The sequence below is a fragment of the Plecotus auritus genome (assembly GCF_963455305.1).
Source record: "Plecotus auritus genome assembly, chromosome: 13".
Classification (NCBI taxonomy): domain Eukaryota; kingdom Metazoa; phylum Chordata; class Mammalia; order Chiroptera; family Vespertilionidae; genus Plecotus; species Plecotus auritus.
In genome coordinates, this window is record NC_137779.1 from 5,894,673 (window position 1) to 5,916,809 (window position 22,137).

The 22,137-nt window shown below is 44.4% G+C and overlaps 1 protein-coding gene across 1 annotated transcript in view; it reads right to left on the bottom strand.

The window, feature by feature from the left end:
- Positions 1-128: 128 nt before the first annotated feature.
- Positions 129-22,137, bottom strand: part of RNF10 (ring finger protein 10) — a 37,776-nt gene continuing 15,767 nt past the window's right edge. The window contains exons 3-17 of the mRNA XM_080649947.1: positions 21,161-21,360; positions 17,777-17,867; positions 16,254-16,438; positions 16,038-16,174; positions 11,525-11,685; positions 9,123-9,248; positions 8,608-8,881; positions 8,277-8,410; positions 6,149-6,266; positions 5,809-5,910; positions 4,897-5,052; positions 2,273-2,373; positions 1,949-2,006; positions 1,692-1,850; positions 129-1,076 (exon numbers count right to left, since the gene is read on the bottom strand). Coding sequence (XP_080506073.1) covers positions 1,000-1,076; positions 1,692-1,850; positions 1,949-2,006; positions 2,273-2,373; positions 4,897-5,052; positions 5,809-5,910; positions 6,149-6,266; positions 8,277-8,410; positions 8,608-8,881; positions 9,123-9,248; positions 11,525-11,685; positions 16,038-16,174; positions 16,254-16,438; positions 17,777-17,867; positions 21,161-21,360 — 2,079 coding nt within the window. The 3' untranslated portion in view covers positions 129-999. The remainder of the gene's footprint in view (positions 1,077-1,691; positions 1,851-1,948; positions 2,007-2,272; positions 2,374-4,896; positions 5,053-5,808; positions 5,911-6,148; positions 6,267-8,276; positions 8,411-8,607; positions 8,882-9,122; positions 9,249-11,524; positions 11,686-16,037; positions 16,175-16,253; positions 16,439-17,776; positions 17,868-21,160; positions 21,361-22,137) is intronic.

The following is a 22,137-nucleotide window of genomic DNA, read 5'->3' on the forward strand; positions in this document are numbered from 1 at the left end:
TGATCTCCAGTCAGGGAACATACAAAAATGAACCAATGAATGCATAAGTAAGGGGAACAAAAATCAATGTTTCTTTTTTTCCCCTCTAAAAACTAAATGAATTAAAAAAATAAAACAGAAAGCTCACATTGCTTGTGCAGGTAATTTATTGCAACTGTTTGCCTTCACATTCTGTTAGACCTAGAGGTTACTTTATTAAGCAGCAAAAGAATTCACATCACTCCAATTGAGCTCAAACCAAGGCATAAGACTACTCTAGACAAGAGGCAGTGGCAGCCCTGCTGCTTTCAAACCTGTCTGCTCTACCTCCAGGTGTGCTAGACTCCTGCTCCTACAACTCGGGCTACTGTCACTTGAAACAAGTTTGATTTAAAGGTTGGCAGGAGGTCCATCTTTCCTTGCCAAACAGAAGCCATGTGGAAGAGGCAAAACCCTCCATCATTACATGCAAGTGCAGCCTAGGTCTGGCCCCACAGCCTGGCCATGTCGGACGAAAAACTGCAATTCAAGCTGAATATTCTAAATACATTTTATTCCATCCCTCTGTTTCTTTAGAGGACTGAACAGACAGAAAAGATTCAACTACTTTAAAAGACTCGCTGAAAGGTGCTGAAACCAGGATGCCCCGGCACATGACGTCGGAGCACAATAGTGCGATTTAACACTCTGGTCTGGGCTGCTTTTCCAAGGGATGTTGAAGGGACTCGTTTATTTAAGGTTGAGAAAAACTAATTACACATGGTCAAAAAGACTAACCTGTAACAAACTAAAAACCTTGGCAGGAAGAGATCTCTTATGAGTGTCAATACTTTATTTTGGTGTAAAGACGGGAAGCTGGAAAATACACTGTATTTAAAATCTTGGTTCCCCCTCATATTGTGGAAACCCCCTCCCCCCAGAACTAATCTGTTCAAACTCAGATACTTAAAAATTACAGCAGCAAAACAAAAGCATGGAAAAAAGAAAACCAGATGGAGAAGGTAGCCTGGGCCAGTAGTGTCACTTGGTGTGGACGACTGAGGTGCTGAACAGGAGTTTCTGTTTCTGTTTTTTTCTTTTCTTTCCTCCTTTCTCTTCTAAATGGAAACAGAAAGAGAACTTAGCTTAGAATGCCACCCTTTGTCCCCCGGCCTGTTTTCATTACTGAGAGTGACAATGGCAGCTAAGAGTACAGGTTCTGGAATCAGAATGCCTGTATTCGAATACCAGTCCTTGCATACTCTTTGTTTTTGGACAAGTCACTTTATCTCCCTGGAACTGTTTCCTCAACTGCAGCAGAGTTACACCTTTTAATATGGTTACTGGGAGAGTAAAATTAGCACAATGACAGGCACACTTAGGAAGCACACCATAAATGTCATTCTCTAATCATGAATGTCAGAGTGAGGGTGGGCTTCGAGCTCAATTTCTGCATCTATGAGCCACCCTTTACCAACTCAGGATTCCAAAATCTACTCTCCACTGCTGTGTTTTAGAAGCGGAAATAAAAGTTCCTCAGAACGTCGCATCCAGGCCTCAAGAATTAATCTGAGGTGGCAAAAAGGTCCTATGTGACACCAAATGAAACGTTAGCTGACACTAGAAGGTGAGCCTAAGGGCTCAGGGAAAAGTGCCCAGCTGATATGTCCCATCTGCCACCGGACCCAGGCGGGAAGGACTACCCTGTGCTGAGCACCCCCCCCTGCCTTTACCAGAGAGGGCATCTGAAGTAGCGGGTGTGTCCAGTTTCATGAAGGCTGCTTCGATAGCTTGGCTGAAGGAATTTTGGAAACTGGGCACAGGAACACGGTCTGAGTTATCACTCTCCCCATCACTGTCCATGGTGGCAGGAGGGACTAAGCTGTTTTCATCTAAAAAACAACCAGTGTTACAATTCTAGAAACAACTCTAGAGACTTATATCTTCTGAAAAGGGCAAAACCCACCTTCACCAGGTGGGCCATCCTCACCTTTCTTTGGAATAGTTTTGGGCCACACATCTGCTTTTGCTTTTCCAACTCTCAGCATCTACCAAGGGGGGAAAAAGAAATCTAATAATTTGCTGAATAATGAGAACACTGATTCACCCTCAACTACTCTTAGCCTCTCTCTTTGGTACATCTACGATAATACCCGAGACTGAATCTATGAGCTTCCCTCTTAAGAAGGCCTCCTGTGATTATTAGAATTGGGGTAACATTGGTCTGTGAGCCCCCCGCTAACAGATTTCCAGAAAGAACTGGCAATGGAGTTCGGTTAAATAGCCTTGACTGCTTCCCAAGCACAGGATTTACCTGGGCAAACGAAGGGAAGGGCGAGTCCTCCTCCAGGCTCCCGATGCAGAATGCAGCACTGCCCTGGCTCGCAGTGGGCGACACAGGGGTCAGCACAAAGTCTGAAAGGGAACCAGACACCTGATTATATGAGTCAAGTTCCAAAGAGCTAGTGTCCTCTTAGCAAGAGTGAACAGATGAACCCTGAATCAGGTATGGATAATTACCAATCAACTCAAAAAGCAAACTCTGACCCAATTTCAACTCTGCCATATTCTCAAAAAGCCAAGAACAAGGCCTATTATTCATACCAGTGACCACTAGAGAGAAGTTTTGTGTTTACAGCAACACTAGAAGGTCTGCCAGAATCTACTCCCACAGTAAAAGACCTTTCCACATCAGCTGACTCTCAAGGACTAGGTTTGGTCTGTCATGACTTGGTTTTATATAGATGAAAACACTCCAAGTAGAAGGTATAAAATTTAATCAAGTCAGGTTTTATGTTCCAGTCAGCAGATGTCTAAGACTTGAGAATATTCAGTTAGAATCCGAAACACACACATCAACAAATCCCGAATGAAGATGTCAACTTTTCCCGATACTCCCTGGGGAACAGTCTTACCCATCCTTTGACCTTAGGTTGAACATTTCCCACAGATCAGGTCTAACTGCTGTTTTGATCACTACCGGGGGGAGAAGCCTATTCACTCTCCCACTAGCAAGCCCTTCAACAGCCAGCCAGAGCTGTTCTATTTCTAGGACCATCCAACTGCTCTTGCTCAAATACCTTCAGAAAAACTAGTATGCAAAAACACAATCTTTTTATCACAAATAATGTGGTTGATATTCTGCTGTATTCCTTTGTACAGCAGCTCTCTTCTTAAATATGCTCTTCAGAGCATCATGGTCATGTAGCCCTCAAAATCCAGGTTCTAATCCCAGTCCCTGCCACTAACTAAGGCCCTGCCTTAACCTTAGGCTCCTAATCAATGATAGCCATATCATCAAAAGGGTAATGAAGAGTTTTAAATATTGGATGGACATTTTGTTTAAAATACCTGATAGAGAAATAAAATTTAAGTATCAAAATATCTGCCAGGGGATGAAGATCTGAAATGATAGCAACTCTTTCTTACGTGTTTAATTTCCTAACAGTAATACGTTCTATAAGAGGGAAAAAATATTTTTTAAAGGCTAAAGGCCTCTTTGAACAATCTCTCAATCCTGGTCTCACTCCCTAGAGTGGAACACAATTACCTGTTTGGAACATAATCACCCCACTATTTTTCTATACCCTTACATATACAAACCCACAATAAAAGGTTTTGTGTGTTTTTCTTTAAACCCACAAATGGTATCATGTTCTGTTTGTTCTAAAAGTTCCTTTTATCCTAAAGGTCTACCCATTGGTTCATGAAGAGAGCTATTTCCTTCTTTCTTAGGTGTAAAGTACAATGTTTCAAAGTATAAATGCTATAATTTAGCCAATTACCTACCAATAGACTTTGTAGACTATTTCCCCCCCCACATCTGCTATCTATATATTTAAAAGGCTAATATGCTAAGTGTCTGACTGTCCAACCTGTCGCTATGACACACACTGACCACCAGGGGGAAGACGCTCAATGCAGAAGCTGCCGTGACCTGCACTGGCCATTTACAAAGAAGCGACACCAGGGACATAGCGCCAACAAAGCAACACTCGGCTTCCCCCAAGTGGGACACAGGCCCTGCCACCAGCCCACAGCAACAGCCCACCAAATCGCAGCCAACACTGCCAAGACCCCATGGCACAAAATGCAGCCCACAGCCCAGGCCAGCCCAGAAACCGTCGCTGTGGGCACCACGTAATGATGTCACGTGGCAACGCCCGGCTTCCTCTCCCTAGCAACTAGCCTCCTTGGAGTTTCTTCAGCCCAGGAACACAACTTGCTTTATAGCCAGGTGCAAACATTTTACACTGTAACCAAATGTCTGTGAAGCGTTTTCCCATGCCTCATCTCATTTGATCCTTACAGAAGTCCTGGAGTAGGTAGATAGGAGACTCGGTGGAATTCTATTTTCTTTTCATTAACCGAAAAATGGACATTTAGAAAGCTTAGAAACTTGACCCGACTGAAAAGAAGAAATGGTGGACCTTGAAAATGACTTCAGGTTTTCTCACTGTGCAGAATATAGTCAAACACTGCTACAGTTAAATATTTTACCCTTTGTTCTCCCTGTGTGATCTATAATAATAATCTGCTTCGTGCTGATATTTACTGCTGTGTTGCTGACAATTACCTGAAAGAGAAGTTGGTGTGCTTCACTGGGCTGGAAAAAAGTTTAGCTACATCAGAAAGCAGGTCTAATTAAGCAAATTTATTCTATATCTATAAAAAGCTAAGATGACTTGCGCATGCGCGATACATATAAAGCTCTAGCTGGCACCAATGGTACGCGTGTTTCGATCTGTCACTGTTGATCATGAATTTGGTTGACACTTCTATTATAGAGAAAGGGCTTGAAAAGCAATATTAAAATATTTCTTCTAATTAATTTCCTTTCAATGTGCACGAATTCGTGCACTGGGCCACTAGTTTATTATATACAATGCTACAAGGAAACACTTGCACCTTCATTCTTTACATCCCAACTTTACTTACCTGCTTGGGAACCTGGACTTCTGCTAAGAGGAGAAATGGAGAAAGCCCCATGGCCCTCAGTGCTGGTGGGACCCAAAGCAGAATCAGAGGAGCAAGTATAGGAATTGAAGGCAGGAAACTGCTGTAGATTCTCCAGGGGAATGTGGACTTCTGGGTCTGCAAAGGAAAAGATGAGAATGGTAGGCCCATTTACAAATTTCCTCAAAAAGTTTTTTAAATATATCTTTGATTTCAGAGAGGAAGGAAGGGGGAGAGAGAGAGATAGAAACATCAATGATGAGAATCATTGATCGGCTGCCTCCTGCATGCCCCCATGGGGATCGAGCCCACAACCTGGCTTGTGCCCTGACCACAATAGAACCACAACCTCCTGATTCATAGGTCAATGCTCAACTACTGAACCACACCAGCCAGGCAGATTTCCTCAAATCTTTTTCAACAGTTGAGGACTCCCTGAGGAGAATAGGATCCAAGCATGTCAAACTCATGGCTTGCTGGCTGCAAGTTTGACATGCTTGATAGACAGAAGTTTCAAAACCCACATTTTTAACTCTACTTAGAGAGTCAAAGGTACGGTCGATGATCCATCCAGAGAACACATGGGACAATTATCCCCAGCATTCAACAGATCTCTAATTCTCTCCCTCACCAGGTTTTCTCACCCACTATACCAAAGATGAGTTTAATCTTACTCCTTACTATATGCTATGTACTTTGACCCAAATTAACTCATTTAATTCTCAAATAAGCCTATGAAGGAGGTACTCTCATGATTCACACTTAAAAATTGAAGAGAACAAGTGGCAGAGGTGGGATAAGAACCCAAGCAGTCTGGCTCCGGGGCTTGGGCACTGAGCTTCTGGACAATGATGCACAGCTGTATTAGTCAAAGATGAGAGTTCTTGAACTTACACTTGCCCTGTTTCTTGTTCTCTTCCATCTCAATCCTACGCTCTCGACGGCGCTCCTCCCGAGCCTTCTTCTGGCGTTGACGCTTCCTCTTCTCAATGTCATCTGTGGGTTGGTCAGATTATGAGGCAGACCCAAGACAACCTAGCCATTCCCTCCTCCTAGTTGACTATAGTACCTAAAGCCACATGAGTAGTCCCAGTTGGATTGGATGAATAGATGGAGTGTATCAGGAGGTTCTGAGACTCTTGACACCGTTCCTTAAATCCTCCCATACTGGGTTTCTAGTAAAAGGAATCCCTGAACTCCACTATAACGAGAAGCAAAGTTGGACCACTCTTACCTGAGAAGATCTCTAGGGTTTCCTTAGAGACCACAGGAGGCTGCAGAGCCAGTTCACAGATGCTGAACTCACAGGTGAGGGGCAAGTGAGAGAGATATCTATGACGCTGTCGAACATCCTACAGTGGAAAAGGGACTAACACTCAACAAAGACCAGGCCTTACTCTATAGACAGAAAATCCCACCCTAGACATCCAACAGTCTACACACACTCACAGTCAGCACTGGCGCTCATAGAGTAGTGCTCAAGTAATCACCATTTTGAAAAGCCAAACAGAAAGTGTCAAGCTACAGTAAGGTAGACTAAATAACCAAAAACGTTTTTTTTTGGTTTGTGCTGCAAATGAATAAACGGAGCCTGGCAATAAATTATCTAAAGCCAATCAGCTGTTTCTGATTTTCTGTGGTCCAAGACTCAGGAGAGAATAAGGAAAATAAAGAGTAACTTCTTGTCAAAAATCTGGGAGCCACTGACAGAATGATAAGTGGGTATATACATAAAGCAGATTTCCCCACTGCATGAAGGTCGGCCTAAAACACTAAAAAATGAAGCCCATCAACTTAAATTTAATTTTGTTTCCTTTTTCTGCAAGTTTTATGGAAAGTTTATAATACCCAAAGAATCTAGGCTTATAAAAAATTTCAGATCAATACAGAAATAACTCTCAATGGGCAAATTTCACGTATGTAAATTATCAGACAATTAACTCATAGATGTATAACCCAAAAATGCATTTTGAATTTGTGTAAACTAGCTTTTAAAGAGTCCTCCAAGGACTTTTCATTTTCTTAGACATTTCTCCCAAGCAATAAGAAGAAACAAAAAAAACAAACTCATCTTGAATGAAAGTAGGAGACATCTATATTCCCAAGCCACAGTAAGTAACCTGTGAAGCAGAGCACTAGTTGACTTAACAGAACCTAGCATTTAATTTTTTAATATATTTTTATTGATTTCAGAGAGGAAGGGAGAGGGAAAGACAGAAACATCAATGATAAGAGAGAATCATCGATCAGCTGCCTCCTGCACACCCCCTACTGAGGATTGAGCCCGCAACCCAGGCATATGCCCTTGACTGGACCAAGGACCCTTCAGTCTGAAGGCCGACGCTCTATCCACTGAGCCAAACCAGCCAGGGCTGCAAGCACCACTGACCTGGCCACATAGCTCAGTTGGTTAAAGCATCAATACGGGTTTGATCCCTGGTCAGGGCACATACAAGAATCAACCACTGGCCCTAACCGGTTTGGCTCAGTGGGTTGGGCATCATCTCATGCACCAAAAGGTTGCTGATTCGGTTCTTGTAAGGGCACATGCCTGGGTTACAGGCTCGATCCCCGGTAGGGGGAGTGCAGGAGACAGCCAATCCATGTTTCACTATCATATCGATGTTTTTCTGTTCCTTCCTCTCCTCTTAAAAAAAAAAATCTTGGAGACTCTTTCCCCCTCCCCACATGGGAGTCTGTACTTGTTCTTCAATAAATCGCCACCTCAGCCGAAACCGGTTTGGCTCGGTGGATAGAGCGTCGGCCTGCGGACTGAAAGGTCCCGGGTTCGATTCCGGTCAAGGGCATGTACCTTGGTTGCGGGCACATCCTCAGTGGGGGGTGTGCAGGAGGCAGCTGATCGATGTTTCTCTCTCATCGATGTTTCTAGCTCTCTATCCCTCTCTCTTCCTCTCTGTGAAATATCAATAAAATATATTTAAAAAAATAAAATAAATAAATAAATAAATAAATCGCCACCTCTGCTATACCAAAAATAAATAAATAACAAAAAAAGAACAACATTGCCGAAACCGGTTTGGCTCAGTGGATAGAGCGTCGGCCTGCGGACTGAAGGGTCCCGGGTTCGATTCCGGTCAAGGGCATGTACCTTGGTTGCGGGCACATCCCCAGTGGGGGGTGTGCAGGAGGCAGCTGATCGATGTTTCTCTCTCATCGATGTTTCTAGCTCTCTATCCCTCTCCCTTCCTCTCTGTAAAAAATCAATAAAATATATTTAAAAAAAAAAAAAGAACAACATTAAAAGGCCTTGAAGGTTTGTGAACTTGGCTTGAGTAGGCCCAGCTCAAAGACATTAGGTTGATGCTGCTCCCTGACCCTCCACCTCTGCAGGAAGACCTTACCTCAGACATGGAGTACCCAGCGATCTCCACCACCATTGCCGAGATCTTCTCAGGGCTCTGCTCCAGGCTGCCATACTCCCGCACGAGGCAGCGCACGTTCACAGGATGCAGGAACATGTACTGCCCATCCTCCGCTGAAGACAAGTAGCTCTGTCACACAATAGTCTTGGCCAGTCCTCAAGATGGGGCCCCCCTTATAGCTAGGTCTGTCTCTCCCGCCCCAAGCCGGAAGGCCAAAGAGACCTAGTAGCGATACCTCCTTCTGCTCAGTTAGGTCACCTCTCTGAAATATATCTGTTGCAACCCAGCCCTCCTCCTCAGGGCCCCTCACCTTGGTAAAAGTAGTAACAAGGAGAGCTGCTCAGGTGTGTGAAGCCTGAGGTGGGTTCCTGATGGCTGGACTCTGTACTAATGGTTCCCTCTCCAAGACTGCCATCTGCTAACTCCGAGTCATCACAAGCCTCTGGACAACCCTTCGGGTCAGGCTCTGGTTCAGATACTGCTTCCTCTTCTTCTACCAGCGGGAGACCAAGAGGACGAGACGAGCCCAGAGAACAAACTTCGGTGGTTTCTTCATCAAAAGCAGACAGGTACTCTAGCACTCCCTGTTGGGCCAAATTCTAGGTCAACAGAAAGTACACCTGGCAAAGGTAGGCATAGGAACCAAGTTCTCTGGATGTTTACCTTAGTGACACATTCACTGATGTAATTAACACCCCTGGGGAAAGAACTAATAAACATCCAGAAAGACTCACAGTTTCTTCTTCATCTCACACAGTGCCTACCAGCTCAACAGCAAGACTTGAGGAATGGCAGCCATTTAGTCTGGAACAGGGACACACTAACCTTCCTGGGTTGAAAAATAGACTCCTTCGCCAAGGGAGCCATCAGCACCAGTTGTTCCAGAGCAGCCACAACACCAGTGACCTCCCCTCTGCTTTCAGCCAATCCTGACAGAGCCTCTTCCCGAGTCTAGATCACCAGAGAGAAGACAGGAGAAAGCTCAGTTTCCAGAAACAAACTTAAGCTTAAGGGCAAGGGCTTTCAATGGCCTCTCTCAATAGGAATAAAAGTTAAAAGGCAGCCTCGCTGGTTTGGCTCAGTGGATAGAGCATTGGACTGCAGAATGGAAGGTCCCAGGTTCGATTCCAGTCAAGGGCACATGCTCGGGTTGTAGGCTCGATCCCCAGTAGGAGGAGTGCAGGAGGTGGCCGGTCAATAATTCTCTCTTATCAAGACATTTCTCTCTCTCTCTTCCTCTCTGAAATCAATAAAAATGTGTGTGTGTGTGTGTGTGTGTGTGTGTGTGTGTGTGTGTGTGTGTGTGTATAAAGGCAACAAGACCCACGCTGGCCAGGTAGCCCAGTTGGTTAGAGTGTAGTCCCAATATGCCAAGGTTGTGGGTTTGATCCCCAGTCAGGGCACACACAAATAACCAATGAATGCATAAATAAGTGGAACAACAAATCGATGTTCCTCTCTCTCTCTCTCTCTAAAAAAAAAAAAAATCAATAAATTAATAGCCCATCTGTGGCTCAGTGGTTGAATGTCGACCTATGTAAACCAGAAGGTCTCGATTCCAGGTCAAGGCACATGCCCGGGTTGCAGGCTCGATCCCCAGTAGGGGGGCGTGCAGGAGGCAGCCGATCAATGATTCTCTCTCTTCACTGATGTTTCTATCTCTCTCTTCTTCCTCTTCCTTCCTCTCTGAAAGCAATAAAAATACATTTAAAAAGTTAATAAATAAAAAATCAAGCAATGAATGTATAAATAAGTGGAACAACAAATCAATGTTTCTCTCTCCCTAAAAATCAATTGAAAATATTTTTAAAGGCAGTAAGACCCAATGGGAAGAGTTTAAGTACTTAAAATCCTGATCTTTAAGGGAAACAAAGCCAAAAGCATCTGGTACTCAAACAGGATGGTATTCTGCTTAGAGTCTCTGACAATGAAAACACTACACAAAAGCTTCCTGAACAGAAATCCAACACAATACTAGTTTTTACAAACACTGCTGAGAGTCCCAGCACAGGAGGCAAGCAGGGTTTGGCCAACCCCTACCTCAGTTTAGATAGCTCTACTTCTATGTACCCTTTTCTTTACCTGAAATGCATGTGCATAAACGCTCTGTACTGTAGAAAGTAAAAATTAAGTACATAGGATCCTGCCCAAGGAGGACTTAGAAGTCAGAGACAGGAATTCAAATACCAGATTCACCTCTTATTAGTCAGGTATCAAACAAATTACCTAATCCATGATTCCATTTCCTCATCTGGGAAACAGGATAGTTGTGTGTATCATGCCAGAATATGAAGCTTAAGTGAGATAACTTCTTTAATCCTCACCTGAGTATGTTTTTAATTGATTTTTAGGGAGCGAGAAAAAAAATCAATTGGTTGCCTCCCATATGCTCCCCAACCAGGGATTGAACTCACAACCTAGGTAAGTGCCCTGAAAAGGAATTGAACTAGCAATCTCTGTGGTCCACGGGATGATGCTCCAACCAACTGAGCCACCAGGTCAGTGCTGAGATAAATTTAAGTACAGTACCTACTGAATCAATGTCTCAGGGTGTAGCCCAACAACCAGTGATTCTGATACTTGTTAAAGCTTCCTGTTGCAGCCCTAGCTGGTTTGGCTCAGTGGAAAGAGCATCAGCCTGCGGACTGAAGGGTCCCAGGTTTGACTCGCCAAGGGCACTTGTCTAGGTTGCTGGCTCGAACCCCAGTAGGGGGAGTGCATGAGGCAGCCAATCAATGATTCTCTCTCATCACTGATGTTTCTATCTCTCCCTTCCTCTCTGAAATCAATAAAAATATATTAAAAAGAAAAAAAGAATCCCTGTTGCAGAGGATACAAGACACAGGAAATTCGTTATTTGGGTAATTTCCTTGCTGCTCCAAAATCCTCAGCAGATATTGCTAGGGCCTGCTGGATAGGTCATAATACTTTCTCCATAAGGTCCCTCAAATAAAACATCTCTACAAATAAATCCAAGTGTTTTTCTAGAATACAAAAAGCATAACTTGCTTAACTAAGAACATAGCTAATCTCACGAACTCCAGTGTCTCAATGAGTTATAAGGTTATTATAACATGTTCCTTTCAGCCGCAGAGTACTTAAAATCCACTTTGCCCTTCCCTTCCAGAGCAAATCAGCCTTTTTAGTAATTTCCTGCTTATTATCTTAAATATGGGGCTGAAGTAGCTTACACCTGCCATCCAGTCAGTTTTCAGGGCACATCTCACCTTGAGCTCCTGGATGGCTGCCTCAATAAAACAGGACTCAGGACTGTGCTTCTCCTCTGCCAGCTGCTGTTCCAGCGCCACTTTCTCCTCCTGGACTACCCGGTGCAGCACCTGCTCCTTAGAGGCCAGCAGCAACTTGGAGTACTGGCTGTGCTGTTCATCTACAAGAGAGCCAACAAGGTCACAAACGTATAACACTCAAAGCTCACAACCATGTGGCTACACAGAAACTTTCACACACATCTGTTTTCTAAGGTGAAGTAATTTCCTAAAAATCCTATCTAATAAAGAGGGGATATGCAAATAGACTGTCAGGCTGTCACAAAAATGGCAGCGCCCAGTCCTCTCAGCCCTGCAGAGGGTGGGGGGGGGGGTGGTTGAGAGGGGGTGGCAGCCGCATGGTGAGGCCGGACCCACCATCAGCCCCCCAGCCGCCCAGAGCCAGCCCAAGGCACAGGCAAGCCTCGGATGGCAGCTCCCCAGCCACCTAGGGCCAGCCTGAGGCGCACGCAAGCCTCGGATGTCAGCTGCCCAGCTGATGCCTGAGGCACAGGCAAGCCTCAGATGGTGGCTGCCCGAGTCTCAGGTAACCAGGGCCGGCCGAGGCTTGCGTGGCAGCAGCAGAGGTGTGATGGGGGCATCGCCTTCCCCTAATCGCCAGGTCACCTCCTGCCCCTGAGGGCTCCCGGACTGTGAGAGGGGGCAGGCCAGGCTGAGGGACCCCCTCCAATGCATGAATTTTCATGCACTGTGCCTCTAGTAATTTATAATGACCTTAATATAAGGTTTATAACTCTGACCCCATCCTTTGAGAAATCTTTCCTAAGAAACTCAAAGATGCAGTAAAAAATTTAGTCAACTCAAAGAGAATTTTGCAGACAGTACATGGGAAAAAAGATGCCAGACCAGAATAAAACGTTTGGGTAAAAGGATTATGAATGATTTATTGCCTTTACTTCTCTTCTCCAAATTTTCAGTACTTTTTTTAAAATATTTTTTTATTGATTTTACCGAGAGGAATAGAGAGAGAGTTAGAAACATCAATCAGCTGCCTCCTGGACACCTCCTACTGGGGATCAATCCCAAAACCAAAGTACATGCCCTTGTCCAAAATCGAACCCAGGACCCTTCAATCCAAGGGGTCCACTGAGCCAAACAGGTTAGGGCTTTATATTCAGTACTTTTTAAAAAGTTTAAAACCATGTTATTACCTTTTGAGAAACTCTTAAAATGCCCTATGTTTTTCCCCTTTCCATCCTAGTACCTGCCCAGAGAAAACCATTTACAAATTTGTGTATGTAGCCCTAACTGGTTTGGCTCAGTGGATAAGAGCGTTGGCCTGCGGACCGAAGAGTCCCAGGTTCGATTCTGGTCAAGGGCATGTACCTTGGTTGCGGGCACATCCCCAGTAGGGGGTGTGCAGGAGGCAGCTGATCAATGTTTCTCTCTCATCGATGTTTCCAACTCTCTATCCCTCTCCCTTCCTCTCTATAAAAAATTAATATATTAAAAAAAAATTTTTGTGTATGTATCCTTCAAATATTTTACATACATTTATATACTCACTAGAGGCCCTGTGCATGAAAATAAATGCACTGGAGCCAAAACCAGTTTGGTTCAGTGGATAGAGCGTCGGCCTGCGGACTGAAGGGTCCCGGGTTCGATTCCGGTCAAGGGCATGTACCTTGGTTGCGGGCACATCCCCAGTGGGAGGTGTGCAGGAGGCAGCTGATCGATGTTTCTCTCTCATCGATGTTTCTGGCTCTCTATCCCTCTCCCTTCCTCTCTGTAAAATACCAATAAGATATATTAAAAAAAAAAAAAAAAAAAAGAAAGAAAGAAAATTCATGCACTGGAGGGGGGCTCCTTCAGCCTGGCCTGCCCTCTCTCACAGTCCAGGAGCCCTCTGGGGTGAGAGGCGACCCATCGATCAGGGGAAGGCGACGTCCCCATCACACCTCTGCTGCTGCCACTGCCAGCAGCGCAAGCCTCGGCCGGCCCTGGTTACCTGAGCCTCAGGCTGCCCTGGGTGGCTGGGCAGCCGCCATCCAAGGCTTGCCTGTGCCTCGGGCCGGCCCTGGGCAGCTGGGAGGCTAAGGGGACTGGGGGACTCCGGAGGCAGGGGGGCGGCCCCAGCCTTGCTGTGTGCCTGCCACCCCAGCAGGGCTGAGGGGACTGGGTGCCGCCATCTTTGAGGGCATGACATTCAATTAGCATATTCCCTCTATTGGCTGTGGGTGTCACCATCTTTGAGGGCGGGGCAGTCGATTAGCATATTCCCTCTTTATTAGATAGGATGTTCAGCCCTGGCCAGTGTGGCTCAATTGGTTGAGCATCGTCCCATGCACCAAGAAGTCACCGCTTGGATTCCCAGTCAGGACACATGCCTGGGTTGCAGGCTCAATCCCCAGTAGGGGGGCATGTGGGAGGTAGCCTATGGAGGTTTCTCTCTCTTGTTGATGTTTCTCTCCTGCACCCTTTCTCCCTCTAAAAAAAAAGAAAATCAACACACGCACACTCATATTCATAAAAAATAAATATTTTCCAAAAATGATAAACTATACTTTTTTTTTTTTTTAAATATATTTCTTTATTGATTTCAGAGAGGAAGGGAGAGGGATAGATAGAAACATCAATGATGAGAGAGAATCACCGATCGGCTGCCTCCTGCATGCCCCCTATTGGGGATCGAGCCCACAACCCGGGCATGTGCCCTTGGCCGGAATCGAACCTGGGACCCTTCAGTCCGCGGGCCGATGCTCTATCCACTGATCCAAACCGGCTAGGGCTAAACTATACATTTTGTTTTACAGGTTTCATTCACTGTCTTAAAATTTTCAAAATATTTTTCCCCAAAATATTAACACAGAGATCTATCCCATTTTTACCTTCTGTATAGTGTTCCACAGTATTATATATTCTGACAAGTTCCTTGTGGAACATTTAGGTTACTGCCAATTTGGTTACAAAATAAATTCTTTAAGAAATAATAAATTATTTCTTTATGATATTCAGGTATAAATGCTGGATTTATGGTTGTGCATATTTTAAATACTACTGAATCCCTACCCCCGAAGGCTATTATTGATTTATACGCATACCAATAATAAGAATACCCCTGCCAATAACTGGTGTTGCCAATGTCTTTTTAAAAAAAAAATCACCCTAATAGGGATTTTGATTTTGCATGTCTCTTAGCAACGTTAAATCTTTGTAGATATTTGGAGGTTATTCTGATACCATTTTCTGGGAAAAGTCTGGTCATATGCCTAGCGCATTCTTCTACTAGGTTGTTAAACTACTTTATAGAACACCTATCTGTTCTGGATCTCAATCTCTAACTTTAAATGTGTAAATTTTCCTCTGGTCTATTTATCACCTGTTGATTTTCAGGAATCTTTTCAGATTACAAACTTACTAATCTTTTCTTTTTTATTAACTTTATTTGGGTAACACTGGTTAGTAACATTATATAAATTTCAGGCATACATTATAATTTGACATCTCACCACTTGAAGTCTAGTCTGTCACCATAGTTGACCCTGTTCACCCACTTCACCCTCCCCCATCCCTCAATCTTTTCTTTTATAGCATCTATGGTTTCAGCCTGATTCAAAAATCCATATATACCTTAGGATTTATAAAGATATTGTCCTATATTTTCTTTTAAAGGTTTTGGATGTTTACATTTCGTTCTTCAATCCATCAGGAATTGATTTTATGAATGGTACGAGATAGAGATTTACTTTTATCCTTTTTCCCCCCCTTAATCCCCACTTGAGGATATTTTTCCATTGATTTGAGGGAGTGGAAAGGAGGAAGGAGAGGAGAGAGAGAAAAAAACATTGACGTGAGAGAGACACATCGATTGGTTGCCTCCTACATGCGCCCGACCAGGGCCAAGGATCAAGCCTGCAACTGAGGAACATGCTCCTGACCGTGCATTGAAACCATGACCCTTCGGTCCACAGGCCAATGCTCTAGCCCCTAAGCCAAACCAGCCAGGGCTTTTATCCTTTTTTTCATAAAAGGAGTCAACTGTTTCAATACCATTTATTGAGAAAGCTCTTTAGCCCAAAACTGAAATGCCACTTTAATGTTCATTTCTACAGGGAATATAACCCCTTCGACTTTCCCCTCCATAAGCACTTATCACACTGTATTATACCCTAATTGCCTGCCTACCAGTCTGTCTCTTCTCTCAGACTGGGTCCCTTATTAACAGGTACCAAGAATGGCTAATTTGAATCCCCAAGACTGGGCACAGTGCCAGATACTATTCAACAAAGCCTTGTAAAATAAGAATTAAAGTATATATAACTGAACCAAACTTGAAACCAAGGGTTAAGCCACTCTCTGCAAATGCCACCCTAACCTACTAGAATCCTATGACTCATCTGGGAAATGCTAGAAATTGCATACCCAAAGGCTAAATTCTGGACAGTAGAAAGATATTCACTAGCCTTAAAGAATGTACCCAGATTTATTTGCCCCCAAAATTAACCGAACTCACCTCCTAGATGAATAGGATGATCTACATTCATCCACTTGGATTTGGGCAAGGCCACCAACACACCTTTCTCCCTCTTCATCAGCTGCATCGTAATGGTATCACCAACAACATACTGACGAGACTCTGTGGCAACAACACTGTAATATGGACATTCAGATGTAGCAGGGCAAGGAGTTAGCAAACTGGGGTCTAATCTAGTAAATATCTCCATCTCACCTCTTGAGATCCTTCTTATGCACAGAACTGTAACAGATGGGACATTTACTCCAGGTCTTCTCACTCAGTGAAAGATAATGCAGGATGCATGCCCAGCAGAAGATGTGTCCACAACGGGTTATCTTGGCTGCAGTAGGTGGATATAGGCATATTGGGCAAGATGGCACTTCATGGCTACAAATACGCTGAAACAAAATGCCACCGGAAGTTACACAAGTCGCACTGCTTTCAGAACTGACTAGGGATTATCAAATTAAAGCCTCTCCTCTCCCATCCCCAATACATCTCTATTCAACACAGCTTCATAAGATTGTAACATTATATAAATAAAGAGCTAGGTGGCGTCACGACCAAACGGGCGACCAGTCACCATGAAGTGCTCGGTTCCCCCCTCTCCCCCAGCCCCTGCGCCGCTCACCATGAGGGGGGGCTGGCAGCAGGGCGGGACTGGGGACCATTGAGCAGCGGTGGCAGGCTGCTTCGCGGGGTGGCCGTGAGCTTAGCGAAGCAGTCACCCAGGCGGCAGCGAGTTTCAAGAAGCAGTCCCAGGGCAGGGGAACCTCGCGGAGCAGTTGAGGGGCTGCGAGCATCACGGAGCGTCCCGGGGCAAAGAGCTTCATGTAGTGTCACAGGGCGGCAGAGGCCATGCGACGGAGGCCAGGCTAGGCCTAGGGACCCTAACCGTGCACGATTTCGTGCGTGCTGGGCCTCAAGTTTTATTATATTAAACAACTACATAACAGGTATCTTGGGGGTTCTATAGCAAAGGGGGGAAAATGACAGAAATCAATATATGATCCCATTTACAAAAAAAGATTTATAGGTACATGTCCATACATAAAGGCACAAAAAGGGCTTAGAAGTACCAGTAATCTCCAACAGAGAAGTCAATGAGACTTTCATTTTATATGAATCTCTATTTTTTTAAACCAGTGCATATAAAACAATTTTCACAGGCCTCATACCATTCTCAGATGACTTTATGAATTTTCACAGTAATGGGAGTCGAGGCTTTGGGACCTACCATTCTGAAAGGTATTTTATATCATAAAACCTAGGAGCAGCAAGGGGCTACCCAGAGCTCATTTCAATAGAAAACATGTAGCAGTGGCTTGGACAGAAGTACATCTGTGTGACTCATTCACTAGCCACAAGGCTGAGGCCTGATTTGATATTGATTACTACAAATGGCTACCAATGAAGTAATGTCCATGTAATGAGTCTCCTCTGGGTCAGGAGGGTAACCAGAGCTCCCTCACGTTAGGTAGTAGATAGGACTGCTTTTATACCTTCAGCTCAGAGACCTCCAACTTGCCAGTCTTGCAAGTCAGTTCCCATCAGAGAGCACAAAATGAACTCCAGGAGAAACCAGGCCTGATCTCTGGGAAATGTCTACAGTAATGGCAGCAGAAAAGGTATCAGCAGTGGACCCAGCCAACAGCTGCTGTGTCACCACAGACACAGTCCCTTTCTTTTAGTTCTCTCCCCCACTAACAGCTTATAAGCTAAGGTGAGCTACTTACCACTTGTTCCACAAAGTCCCAATTGACTAAGGTATCAGGATCAGCAAAATGAATTGTGTAGTCTTGGTCTTCAGACACCACAAACTGGCAGCTGGAAACAGGAAGGAAGGCAAGGTAAAGGCAGACTGTCAGAATTTACCAACAAGCCCTCAGCAGAAATTCAGCTCCTCACTTAGAAATCAAATGCAGGCCATTAGCAGCCATGGTTTGTGAAGCACTGAACTCAGTTCTGAGCCCTGGCTCTCTGGAGGGAAGCCAAAGACTCAGCAGGTAGGAGTCTAAATCCATGAATTGTTTTTTCCTGCTTCCAAGCCCAGCCACACTGCCTATTAGCCTCCCTTGAACTAAAACTAACCCGTACTGTGACTCCATCAACCAGCATGAAGCCAGATTTGCTCCCTCACCCCCAGAAAGCCAGGAACATAGCTAATCTTCCATGCAGTAGAAAAGGCTGTTCTCACTCAATCACCTGAGTACCTATTTATGTAAAGCACTAAATGGCGACTTCAGTCTAGATCCGAGGTTAAAGCTTACATTAGGACACCACACAAAAAGAGAAAGGGAATCAGTGTTTCAGCAAATATATGCCAACCAGTCAAACTGGTCATTCAACTCTCCCTTAAGTAAAGTATATTCCTTTACAGAAAAGCTGAATCTCAAAGTAGTTAGGTAAATTACCCAAGATCAAGGGCCAAAACAAGATTCAAATCTGGGTTCAATTCCAAAGCAAACATTTTTACAAAGTCATCATGATACTAACGCATTATTTAATCTTAGCATTTATTTATTCACTTACTTACTTTTAAGCACCAAGAGCATTCACTTGGAAAATGGGTTTTTTAACACTAGCCAGAAGAAAAAAACAGGAAAAAGAAAAAAAAATGAAAAAGAACCAGATCCGAGGAGAAACCAAGATGGCGGCATAGGTAAACACCTGAAATTGTTGCCTCACACAACCACTTCAAAACTACAACTAAAGGACAAAACGGACATCATCCAGAACCACAGGAAGGCTGGCTAAGTGGAAATTCTACAACTAGAAGGGAAGAGAAAAGCACACTGAGACTCAGAGGAGGTGCAGAAGTAAAGTGCAGAGTCCCACGTGCACGCGCGCGGGAAGGGCTGGCAACTGAGTACGCAGCTGCCTTTTTCAATCCTGGCAGTCTTTTTCAATCGGGAGGGAGACACAAGCTCCAACTGCTCTGAACTCCAGTTCTGGGCAAGACTCTGGGGACCCAGACTCATAAGGGGAGAAACTGGACTGTCTGGCTTCGGGTGGAATTCGAGGGCGGCTTTCTCTCAGAGGTGCTTGCAGCGATTACCGAAGGACACTGAGACCCGGGGGCCTCTTAGGGCAGGGCTGACGGTCAGCCATTGCTGTTTGCTCCACCCTGAGACCCCGCCCCACCCAAGCTGTGCGCAGAGGCTTTTGCATATGAATGGCCTGGTCCTTTGCAACCTAAAATTACCTAACAAACTGCAACTGGGTCAGAGAGCCCCAGAGCCGCCAAAAGGCCCAAGGCCCCACAGCAGCTTTCATTGCTTCACAGCTGGGCTTCATCTGGGCACCTCCAAACCCCAAACAAAGAAGAGGAATCTGCAGATCTCTCTGTAGCTCCTGCTGGGTGGCCTCAGGTAGAGGCTAAACTTGCACTTCCTTCGATCTCCCAGTGGTCAGAGTGGGACCATTCAGATTACAACTCCTCAGATCCATAAGGGATACACTCAAGGGGCAGACTCAGTGAGCACCAAAGCCCCACTGAAGCAAGTCTTGCCCCATAAGGGTGTCTCCAGCACAGAAGTTCTCCCATCGTAGACACAGCTGATCCTCACAGCCAACTGGCCTGGAGGTCAATTCCTCCCAGTGATACCAACAACAATCAAGGCTTAACTACAACAAGACCGTGCACACAGCCCACAAAGGGGTGCACCAAGAGTGTCCACCAAGAGTGTCCACCTCAGGTAACTGGGGAGGCTGAGCTACTGGGCCCTATAGGACACCTAGCACACAAAGCCACTCTATCAACACAGGGAAGCAGCCATAATGTGGAGACAAAGAAACAGGTCACAAATGACAGAAATGGAGGAAAGCAAACTATTAGAGTTCAAAACCACGGTTATAAGGTTTTTCAAGAATTTTCTAGAAACGGCCGATAAATTTAGTGAGACCCTTGAGGATATGAAAAAGGAACAACTAGAAATTAAGCATACACTGACTGAAATAAAAAATAATATACAGAGATCCAATAGCAGACTAGAGGATCCCAAGAATCAAGTCAAAGATATGAAATACGAAGAAGCAAAAAACACCCAACTGGAAAAGCAAAAAGAAAAAAGAATCCAAAAATATGAAGATAGTGTAAGGAGCCTCTGGGACAACTTCAAGCGTACCAACATCCGAATTACTGGGGTGCCAGAAGAAGAGAGAGAGCAAGATATTAAAAACCTATTTGAAGAAATAATGACCAAAAACTTCCCCCACCGGGTGAAAGAAATAGCCTTACAAGTCCAGGAAGCACAGAGAACCCCAAACAAAAGGAATCCAAAGAGGACCACACCAAGACACATCATAATTAAAATGCCAAGAGCAAAAGACAAAGAGAGGATATTAAAAGCAGCAAGAGAAAAACAGTTACCTACAAGGGAGCACCCATATGACTGTCAGCTGATTTCTCAACAGAAACTATGCAGGCCAGAAGAGAGTGGCAAGGAATATTCGAAGTGATGAATAGCAAGAACCTACAACCAAGATTACTCTACCCAGCAAAGCTATCATTCGGAATTGAAGGTCAGATAAAGAGCTTCACAGATAAGAAAAAGCTAAAGGAGTTCATCATGGCCAAACCAATATTATATGAAATGCTGAAAGGTATTCTCTAAGAAGAAGAAGAAGAAGAAGAAAAAGGTAAAGATAAAAATTATGAACAACAAATACATATCTATCAACAAGTCAATCTAAAAATCAAGTGAATAAAAAATCTGATGAACAGAATAAACTGGTGAATATAATAGAAGCAGGGGCATAGAAAGGGAGTGGACTGACAATTCTTGGGGGGAAAGGGGTGTGGGGGGTTCGGGAAGAGACTGGACAAAAATCGTATACCTATGGATGAGGACAGTGGGGAGGTGGGGGTAAGGGCAGAGGGTGGGGTGGGAACCAGGTAGAGGGGAGCTATGGGGGAAAAAAGAGGAACAATTGTAATAATCTGAACAATAAAGATTTATTTTTTTTAAAAGTAAACTCATTTAAAAATTGGAAAAAAAAAAAGGAACCAGATCCACTCTCTTTCTGGCTCTCCCCGACAAAGTTTAAAAGAAGTTTCTTCTCAACACAACTGCCCAGAGGCTCAAATTCACTTCCCTCCTACGGGTAGCCATACTCACTTGGCCTGTAAAAACAGCTCCTTGTTAAAAGGCTTATGTCCCCACTTGTTCCTTCTTCCCCAGCTGCCATGTCCACTGCCTTCAAAGTGACCTGCCTGGCCACGTGGCTCAAAAGTGAAATTCAACAAGTGGTTCAGGTTGATCTTCTTTGGACCAGAGAACTGGGCAGGGCTAAACTCTGCCCGTTGAGCCTCTGCTACCTAGGGAGAATGAAAATGAATCAGAGTATTTTTATTAGAATGACACCAATTTACAGCAGAAACCAGCACAACCCCTCTTTCCATGATTTAAACAAAACATGGGCTTAAAGTACACAATCTTTCTAGGAGGTGGTAACGCAAAAGTCTACCCAAGATTTAGATAGAAGTGGAAGGGAAAAAAGAGCCTTTAACATGCAATTACTTAGACTGTTTAGTCTGTCCTGCTAAGTGGCAATTAACCATTAAATGACAAAATGAACTCCTCTAGTAATCTTGAAGCACAAAGATTACTGGATTAATCTTTTGACAGTCCATAGGACTCCTACACCTTCACTCTTGTTAGTTACTTGTTCTCTGGTTTGTTTCTGGCAAAATCAAGTCTGTGGAACTACACTCTGGAAGCGGCTAGCAGGCAGCTGTTAATTGCCGTAAGGCTTCAGGATCCTGCCAGAGACCTCCTACCTAAGACACACACTGCTATTTATGGTTAATTAAAACTGACAGAATTAGCCCTAGCTGGTTTGGCTCAGTGGGTAGAGCGTCGGCCTGCGGACTGAAGGGTCCCAGGTTCAATCCGGTCAAGGGCACATGCCTGGGGTGCTGGCTCGATCCCCAGTGTGGGATGTGCAGGAGGCAGCCGATCAATGATTCTCTCTCATCATTGATGTTTCTATCTCTCTCTCCCACTCCCTCCCTCTCTGAAATCAATAAAAAATAAATTTTAAAAAACTGACAGAACATGTAGGCAGACTAGCTGTGTCTAGAAATAAACCCAAT